The sequence below is a fragment of the Salvelinus sp. IW2-2015 genome, linkage group LG8 (assembly GCF_002910315.2).
Source record: "Salvelinus sp. IW2-2015 linkage group LG8, ASM291031v2, whole genome shotgun sequence".
Lineage (NCBI taxonomy): Eukaryota > Metazoa > Chordata > Actinopteri > Salmoniformes > Salmonidae > Salvelinus > Salvelinus sp. IW2-2015.
This window is the reverse complement of record NC_036848.1, coordinates 52410872-52420992: the sequence shown is the minus strand read 5'-3', so window position 1 is coordinate 52420992 and position 10121 is coordinate 52410872. Positions and strand designations below refer to the sequence as shown.

At 40.7% G+C, this 10121-nt stretch overlaps 1 protein-coding gene across 1 annotated transcript; it reads right to left on the bottom strand.

Annotated features, from left to right (window-relative positions):
- Positions 1 to 316: 316 nt before the first annotated feature.
- LOC111968117 (ribonuclease T2) lies at positions 317 to 9208 on the bottom strand. The gene is made up of 10 exons (XM_023993670.3): positions 8923 to 9208; positions 3192 to 3275; positions 2825 to 2879; positions 2643 to 2692; positions 2428 to 2485; positions 2232 to 2296; positions 2005 to 2118; positions 1842 to 1887; positions 1201 to 1272; positions 317 to 961 (listed from the first exon to the last, which is right to left on the bottom strand). The coding sequence occupies exons 2-10, from the start codon at positions 3266 to 3268 to the stop codon at positions 767 to 769; spliced, it is 732 nt and encodes a 243-aa protein (XP_023849438.1). The 5' UTR covers positions 3269 to 3275; positions 8923 to 9208; the 3' UTR covers positions 317 to 766.
- Between the last annotated feature and the right edge of the window lie 913 nt (positions 9209 to 10121).

Genomic DNA, 10121 nt, shown 5'->3' with positions numbered 1-10121 from the left:
TTAAAAGCAAATATCATACTATATTACTGGTGGCATTAGGGTTATTATGATCAGTGAGAGCGTTGGGCCAGTAACAGAAAGGTCGCTGGTTCAAATACCTGAGGTGACAAGGTGAAAAATCTGACTATGGCTGACCCTGTAAAACAACACATTTCACTGTACCTATTTGTTGTATGTGTCAATAAAACATTTTTTATATATTTGTATGACACATTTGGCAAAGCACAAGATTTAAGGACCTTATATCACTCTTAGTATGCCATTTGCGTATAAAATATTTATAAAGCATTATATAGGAAGTATAGGCCTTCAGGAGTGTCATTAAAAGCTGATTTATTCCCTGAGTTAAAACATGATCAACCTGCTTCTAAGAATCAAGCAGTACAATTTTAAGTTTGAATGCCAGAAAACACATCAAAATAGTAGTAGACAAATTCAATTGGAAACAGTTGTGTTTTTAGTAGTTCAGTATAGTATTTCTGAGCTAACTCACACTTAGTAGAACCTTGTATCTACACWCAGGAAAAAAAGGTGCTATCTAGAACCTTAAAGGGTTCTTCGGCTGTCCCCATAGTAGAACCCTTTGAAGAACTATTTTTGGTTGCAGGTAGAACCCTTTTGCGTTCCATGTAGAACCCTTTCTACAGAGGGTTCTACCTGGAACCAAAAAGGTTTTTCCTATGAGACAGCCGAATAACCCTTTTTTCGAAGAGTATGTTCCATGTGAGATATGACTGATCATAGAGTCACCAGACCTCACTAGCCACTACATTGATGGCTTCCCCTTAAAGGGAGGGTAGTAGACAGGTGTTGCATGGTCACATACACTAAACTCTGTACCCTTAACATTGAGGAAGTCAATTAGTCTCAGAGTGTCTGTCTCAGAATGCTCACAGTTGGCAAGTTGGAAGTCTGAGTTGAAGCAGATCTCGATCTGGCCCAAGATTTGCACCTTCCCACCCTGTGAACAAGAAATAACTTAGTGATATGGTCTCCATTCAGGGTTAGGATTCATGATTTAACATTTTAGTTGTGTGAAACAAACACTATTTATGTAGAATGAATAAGGAAATGTATTCTAAATACAAAAATTGTACACAATCCACTACTCTTCAAAGAAAACCTGAAGGCAAATTCAATAACTAGTTGTGCTTGAGTTTGCATTTTACCAAAATAAAAATATTTTAAAAAACATGATACCTTTGGATGAATACACTGAATCTTTGGTTTCACACTGTAGAAGTTGAGAATGATTCCTTCGATGTGGTCAAACTAAAAACACAGAAGTAGTACATTTAACCATGAGTATTCATCAAATGCATGCACACATCTGAATCATTTCACTGACAGTAGCTAAGTACAAATGTAAGATCTTAATTTGATTACCCTGTTGCAGGAAAGTTTTCCTGCAACGCAAGAACTTCAACATGTGAAGTGTATTTGAGGTTTAAAAAGGCTTCTAAAGTTTGTAATTTCCACTTTGAAATTTCTGACTTGGAGTTTCCCTTARGAAAAATGTCTCAACCCTTACAAAAATGTCCATTAATTAGACATAATAATTCACATTTCCTGTTGCTGCAGGATTATTTTCCTGCTGTAGCAAACTGGCTCCAATCAAGATCTTACATCTGTAAACAGGAACAGTAAGTCATGACTTGGAGTAAATTAAAAACTATGGCGGGTTTCCCATAACACAGAGTTTCATTTAAAACAGTATAGTATGTTTCTTGATATGACGCAAAAATACTTGCCGTTCTTTAAGTCTAACTTTAAACATACAGCAATTTAATCAGTGCAAAATGCCATTGTCCTTGGTAATGTCGTAATAATGATGTACTTACAGCATAATAAGTCTCCGAGGGCACAATGTTAAATTTCTTCATCACTCTGAAGACAAAGAATTTATAAATAACTAGTAGAAACATAAATCAGGCTTCAGGGTATACAGACCATATATTATCCCATATGTTTCATGAGGATACTCTGTTATTTCAGTACACTTACCCATCAAGGTCTAATGTGTGATACAGCTCCAGGACTTTGCCAAAGTATTTGTGTTGACTGTTTAGGGACTCTGCTTTTGCAGCACACGTTCCATGTTTTTGCCATTCATATTGCCTGTAAATAGAAGATCAAATGTGCTAACATTTGTTTAGGAAAATCTTCTTACCTGAAAATATAACAATGACCTGGAGTAAAGTATTTATACAAAATAGAAAATTAGAACAGACCAGAATTCAGAGGARGCTGGAGTTWTAAGATCCGGCCACCACTTCTGCATATCTGGAAGTAGGTCCTGTAAAACATAGTCACGATCAAACATTTCTCTTAATTTTTTTAATTATAAACACTTGACTTTTGACTTCAAAATTATTATTTTTGTCACGAATAAGCAAAATGTATGTCTTTTCCCCCAGCAGAACATACCTGGATTAGAGTTACATTGAAGTGCCAAGATGAATTGCATTCCTGGCCTTTATCTGGCCTGTAAGACACAGACATTGGTCAAATGTGTACAAAGATAACAGAGTACATGACAGTTTCTTGTCACTCAAACTCAGAAACCATGATGATTGGGTTGCGGGCAAAGGCAGCATCTTCAGMGCTTTATTTTTTACTGAATATTATTAAGTCATCCTTACCACAGTCCATGCAAAGTCCAGTAGTCAAATTTGGGATCACAGTGTTCCATCTGCATGTCAAAATGTTTATTTTGTCATACAAGGTGGCACATCTGGAAACTTATGGCCACTATCAATTATACAATCAGATCAACACATGATACGTAGAGTTTATTATGCTATGAAACCATAAAGTAGCTTACACTGCAAAATGTGCTTGGCCAGTGTTGAGTTAGGATCAACTTACTCCACATATGCCTGAAATAAAGCAGAGTTACATTCAATAAAATAGTAACATTAGCATGATCAAAGTGCCTCACTCATTTAATGGCCTTTAATTTGCATTGAGACCTGCTACGGAATGACACCAACTCAGTGGCCCTGTGGTTAGAGTGTCCTGGGTTTGGAAGGTTGGGGGAATCGATCCTAGCTGCCTCACGCTGACCTATGAGCTGTTGTGTCTCAAAAAGAATACTTACATTGGAATGAATGGCTTGATACAGAGGCCATTAACCAGACAGATACGCCTACCAGTGCATTAACCAGACAGACAGGCCTACCAGTACTTACGGCGACGCGAGTACGAATGAGGAAGACATCAGACCGCAGGCAAGGCACAGCAGGACAACAAGCGCCAAAGATTTCATGTTTACGCTGAAACAAAAAAAACATACCATTAGGATAGGTCGATTTTGGACCATAGCTGGATTGACATGATCTGTAGGCCTAATATCTTTGTTGGTAGGCTAACTCTTACAATTATAACGCCTACAACTTCAATTGATTTAAGTGGCATATACATAGGTGGAATTACCACAGGGGATATTCAGAAAAGGTTGATTCGTCCCCCACAATAATGTATTTAAAATAAAACCTCTCATTCCAAAATCATGGGCATTAAGATGGAGTTGGTCCTCCCTTTGCTGCTATAGCAGCCTCCACTCTTCTGGGAAGGCTTTCCACTAGATGTTGGAACATTGCTGCGGGGACTTTCTTCCATTCAGCCACAAGAGCATTAGTGAGGTCGGGCACTAATGTTGGGCGATTAGGCCTGGCTTGCAGTTGGTGTTCCAATTCATCCCAAAGGTGTTCGATGGGGTTGAGGTCAAGGCTCTGTGCAGGCCAGTCAAGTTCTTCTACACCAATCTCGACAAACCACTTCTGTACAGACCTCGCTTTGTACACGGAGCATTGTCATGCGGAAACATGAAAGGTCCTTCACCAAACTTGCCACAAAGTTGGAAGCACAGAATAATTTAGAATGTCATTGTATGCAGTATGGTTAAGATTTCCCTTCACTGAAACGAAGGAGCCTGAACGATGAAAAACAGACCCGGACCATTATTCCTCCGCCACCAAACTCTACAGTTGGCACTATGCATTGGGACAGGTAGTGTTCTCCTGGCAACGGGCAAACCCAGATTAGTCGGACTGCCAGATGGTGAAGCGCGAGTCATCACTCCAGAGAACGCGTTTTCACTGCTCCGGAGTCCAATGGCGGGGAACTCTACACCACTCCAACCGACGCTTGGTATTGCGCATTGTGATCTTAGACTTGTGTGCGGCTGCTCGGCCATGGAAACCCATTTCACGAATCTCCCGACGAACAGTTCTTGTGCTGACGTTGCTTCCGGGGCCAGTTTGGAACTTGGTAGTGATTACAGCAACCGAGGACAGATGATATTTTATGCGCTACGTGCTTTAGCACTCAGCGGTGCCGTTCTGTGATTTTCTGTGGCCTTCCACTTCGCGGCTGAGACGCTGTTGCTCCGAGAACTTTCCACTTCATAATAACGGCACATATAGTTAATAGGGGCAGCTCTAGCAGGGGAGAAATTTGACAAGCGGACTTGTTGGAAAGGTGGCATCCTATGACGGTGACACGTTGAAAGTCACTGAGCTCTTCAGTAAAGCCATTCTACTGCCAATGTTTGTCTATGGAGATTGCATGGCTGTGTACTTGATTTCATACACCTGTCAACAACGGTGTGGCTGAAATAGCCAAATCCACTCATTTGGAATGTGGACACCCATATTGGTATTCAAAAAGTATTCAGACCTTGACTTTTTATATATATTTTTTTACTTTACAGCCTTATTCTAACATGGACTAAATTGTTTCCCCCCCCCCTGATAAATATACACACACAATATCCCATACAGACAAAGCAAAAACAGATTTTTAGACATTTTAGCAAATTTATTACAAATACAAAAATAGAAATATCACATTTACATAAGTATTCAGACCCTTTAATCAGTACTTTGTTGAAGCACCTTTGGCAGCGATTACAGCCTCACGTCTTCTTCGGTATGATGCTACAAGCTTGGAACACCTGTATTTGGGGAGTTTTTCCCCATTCTTTTCTGCAGATCCTGATGGGGAGCGTCGCTGCACAGCTATTTTCAGGTCTCTCCAGATATGTTTGATTGGGTTCAAGTCCGGGCTCAGGCTGGGCCACTCAAAGACTTGTTAAGAAGCCACTCCTGCGCTGTCTTGGCTGTGTGCTTAGTGCAATGACCCTATTGGAAGGTGAACCTTCGCCCCAGTCTGAGGTCCTGAGCGTTCTGAGAGTCTTTAGGTGCCTAGTGGCAAACTCCAAACTGGCTGTCATGTGCCTTTTACTAAGGAGTGGCTTCCGTCTGACCACTCTACCAGAAAGGCCTGATTGGTGGAGTGCTGCAGAGATGGTTGTCCTATCTCCACAGAGGAACTCTATAGCTCTGTCAGAGTGACCATCAGGTTCTTGGTCACCTCCCTGACTAAGGCCCTTCTCCCCCGATTGCTCAGTTTGGCCGGGCGCCCGGGTTTAGGAAGAGTCTTGGTGGTTCCAAACTTCTTCCATTTAAAAATGATGTTCTTGGGGACCTTCAATGCTGCAGAAATGTTTTGGTACCCTTCCCCAGAGCAATCCTGTCTCTGAGCTCTACGGACAATTCCTTCGACCTCATGGCTTGGTTTTTGCTCTGACATGCACTGTCAACTGTGGGACCTTATATAGACAAGTGTGTGCCTCTCCAAATCATGTCCAATCAATTGAATTCAAATCAAATCAAATGTTATGTCACATGCGCCGAATACAACACACCTTACTGTGAAATGCTTACTTACAAGCACCTTAACCAACAATGCATTTCAAGTAATAGAGTAAAGAAAATAGTTACCACAAATTAATAATGATAATCAAAGAGTAACAAGAAAATTACATAACAATAATGAGGCTATATACAGGGGGTTTCCAGTACTGAGTCAATGTGCGGGGGTACAGGTTAGTCGAGGTCATTTGTAAAGTGACTAAGCATAGATAATAGTGAGTAACAGCAGTGTAAAAACAAAGGGGTCGGGCACTGACCCCTTGCAATGTAAATAGTCCAGGTGGCCATTTGATTAATTGTTCAGCAGGCTTATGGCTTTGGGGTAGAATTTCTTAAAGAGCCTTTTGGTCCTAGACTTGGCCCTCCGGTACCGCTTGCCGTGGGGTAGCAGAGAGAACAGTCTATGACTTGGGTGACCGGAGTCTGACAATTTTTTGGGCCTTCCTCTAACACTGCCTAGTATGTAGCGCCTTACGGAGCAGTTGCCATACCAGGCGGTGATGCAACCGGTCACAATGCTCTCAATGGTGCAGCTATAGAACTTTTAGAGGATCTGGGGACCCATGCCAAATCTTTTCAGTCTCCTGAGGGAGAAAAGGTGTTGTCGTACCTTCCTCAAAACTGTCTTGGTGTGTTTGGACCATGACAGTTTGTTCGGTCTGAATACTTTCTGAAGGCACGAACACACACACAGTTGAAGTCTACATACACCTTAGTCAAATACATTTAAAGTCAGTTTCACAATTCCTGAAATGTAATCCTAGTAAAAAAAACTTTTGTCAAAATAGGTCAGTTAGGATCACCACTTTATTGTGAAATGTCAGAATAATAGTAGAGAATGATTTATTTCAGCTTGTATTTCTTTCATCACATTGCCAGTGGGTCAGAAGTTTACATACAATTAGTATTTGGCAGCATTGCCTTTAAATTGTTTAACTTGGGTCAAAGGTTTCAGGTAGCCTTCCACAAGCTTCCCACAATAAGTCGGGTGAATTTTGGCCCATTCCTCTGACAGAGCTGGCGTTTTGTAGGCCTCCTGGCTCGCACACACTTTCCAGTTCTGCCCACAACTTCCTATAGGATTGAGGTCAGGACTTTGATGGCCACTCCAATACCTTTAATTTGTTGTCCTTAAGCAATTTTGCCACAATTTTGGAAGTATGCTTGGGTCATTGCCCATTTGTGACCTATCTTTAGCTTCCTGACTGATGTCTTGAGATGTTGCTTCAATATGTTTACATAATTTTCCTACCATCTATTTTGTGAAGTGCACCAGTCCCTCCTGCAGCAAAGCACCCCCACAACATGATGCTGCCACCCCCGTGCTTCATGGTTGGGATGGTGTTCTTCAGCTTGCAAGCCTCCCCCTTTTTCCTCCAAACATAATGGTCATTATGGCCAAACAGTTTGATTTTTGTTTCATCAGCCAGAGGACATTTCTCCAAAAAGTACAACCTTTGTCCCCATGTGCAGTTGCAAACCGTAGTCTGGCTTTTTTATGTTGGTTTTGGAGCAGTGGCTTCTTCCTTGCTGAGCGGCCTTCTGGTTATTTCGAGATAGGACTCGTTTTACTGTGGKTATAGATACTTTTGTACCTGTTTCCTCCATCTTCACAAGGTCCTTTGCTGTTGTTCTGGGATTGATTTGCACTTTTCGCCCCCAAAGTATGTTAATCTCTAGGAGACAGAACGKGTCTCCTTCCTGAGCGGTATGACGGCTGCGTGATCCCATGGTGTTTATACTTGCATACTATTGTTTGTACAGATGGACGTGGTACCTTCAGGCGTTCCAAGGATGAACCAGACTTGTTGGAGGTCTACATTTTTTTCTGAGGTCTTGGCTGATTTCTTTGGATTTTCCTCATGATGTCAAGCAAAGAGGCACTGAGTTTGAAGGTAGGCCTTGAAATGCATCCACAGGTACACCTCCAATTGACTCAAATGATGTCAATTAGCCTATCAGAAGCTTCTAAAGCCATGACAATTTTCTGGAATTTTCCAAGCTGTTTAAAGGCACAGTCAACTTAGTGTATGTAAACTTCTGACCCACTGGAATTGTGATACAGTGAATTATAAGTGAAATAATCTGTCTGTAAACAATTGTTGGAAAAACTACTTGTGTCATGCACAAAGTAGATTTCCTAACAGACTTTCCAAAACTATAGTATTTTAACAAGAAATGTGTGGAGTGGTTGAATAACGACTTTTAATGACTCCAACTTAAGTGTATGTAAACTTCCGACTTCAACTGTAGGTAGACGAACTTCAACTATAACAAAACTCAGTCTTCATCTTTTGTTTCTTCTTAAAATAAAGTAATATGCATGTGTGTCACACCTGCTCCCGCTCTCCCCCCTCCCCCTGCTCCCCAGCACTACACACTCCTGCCACCATCATTACACACACCTGCCTTCCCCTGTCACGCCCATCAGCGATTATTGGACTCAATCACCTCTGTCATTACTTCCCCTATTTGTCTGTTCCCCGATTCAGCATTGATTGTCATATGTCCTTGTGCTAATGCTGGTCCTGTCTTGTTCCATGTCTGTTCCAATTGAATGTTTGACTCCCCCGTWCCCGCTTCTCTACTCCAGCGTCGGTCCTTACAAGATCATTATAATACAACTCAGTCTTCATATTTTACGTCTTAATATTTGCCTTGAAATACCTTCATTATTGATGGTGACTACTTCGCCTTCCACTTATATTGTGTTTTCAAAATACCACATTCATATACCCCTCCATAGCCCTCAAGAGAGGCATGATAAGTCATGTCAAACTGTGCAGAATTACAGGAAATGCTTTTTAACCCAACACCCCACCCTCCCAATACCTACACCACAATTTCGCCCTTGACTTAAATGTTTTTAGCCTATTATATAAATGTTTAATTTTAGTCTATATAGCATATGTAATAACAGTTATAGGCTACAATGGTTTAAATGGTGTGATTCTTACATTGGTGCTTGCCAGATACTATTGAGCTGATATTTGCGCCCATCAGCGCCACGGTTTGCTGTCAAGACAAATAATCAAATAACTCCGTGTAAACCGTCGTTGTGGGGGAGCGCAACTTGAGCTCGCACAATAGAAGGTTATGGGTTACTGTCATTATTTTARAAACACTGTCTCCAGCTGGCTACACGTAGCCTAGACTATTGGGTACATTTTCAATATAGTCTACGAGTGACACAACAAGTTCTTACCTGTGTTTTGTTCTTTTGTTCTTGTGGATCGATGTAAAACCCTGCTACAGTAACCTGGCGTATACCCAACTAGAAGTTTGGAAGGACCATTTAGATGAGGAAATATTTATATTGTTTTATAGATTAGCAATATGACATCTCACTAGTATCACTTATGGTTTCAAATTAGATAGCCACTACGATTCGATGTCTGGAGGTAGAAGAGATGGTGGATAAATGAAGATGTCTTACTCAGGCAGTTTACCATTGTACATTTTTTTCACGGTTCCTGTCTCTGTAAGTAGGCGTTCCCTCTCTCACGTGAGCTTGCTTTACCGTGTAAGACCAATGGTTCTGGTCTATTTATTGTCCTTTCCCAGCTTTCCCCACCCCACCCGCCCCGCCCGACCAGAAAAAATTGCCAGTGAGATATTGGGCAGCCCTTCAAGGTGGCAGGGGCAATAAGTAGACCAGAATAGCCACGCTCTGAACTGAAAAAATGTGTGGATGTCTCGCTTTCTCTACTGTCTCTGGTAGTAGCCTACAATAATGAAAGTGTGAAATTCTTTTCCTGCAACAGAGCTGAGTCTCACGCAATGATGTAAAGTACTTAAGTAAAAATACTTTAAAGTACTACTTAAGTAGTTTTTTGGGGTATCTGTACTTTACTTTACTATTTATATTTTGGACAACTTTTACTTCACTACATTCCTAAAGAAAATTATGTACTTTTTACTCCATACAGTTTCCCTGACACCCAAAAGTATTTAACAGGACAGGAAAATTGTCCAATTCAGGCACTTATTAGGAGAACATCCCTGGTCATCCCTAATTTACAAACAAATGCTTTATTTGTAAATTATGTCTCTGTGTTGGAGTGTGCCCCTGTCCACCCATCAATAAAAAAACGAGAATTGTGCTGTCTGGTTTGCTTAATATAAGGATTTTTCAATTATTTATACATTTACTTTTGATACTTAAGTATATTTAAAACCAAATAGTTTTAGACTTTTACTCAGGTAGTGTTTTACTGGTTGACTTTCACTTTTACTCGAGTCATTTTCTATTAAGGAATCTACTTTAACTCAATAATGACAACTGGTCTTACGGTCTCCTGTCAGGAGAAACACTCTTTTTACGACACTTCGATACCGAAATTACTTTTTCGTAGCAGGTTAGAAGAATTTAAGAGGAAGGTTATGATAATGAATGTAGAAGTT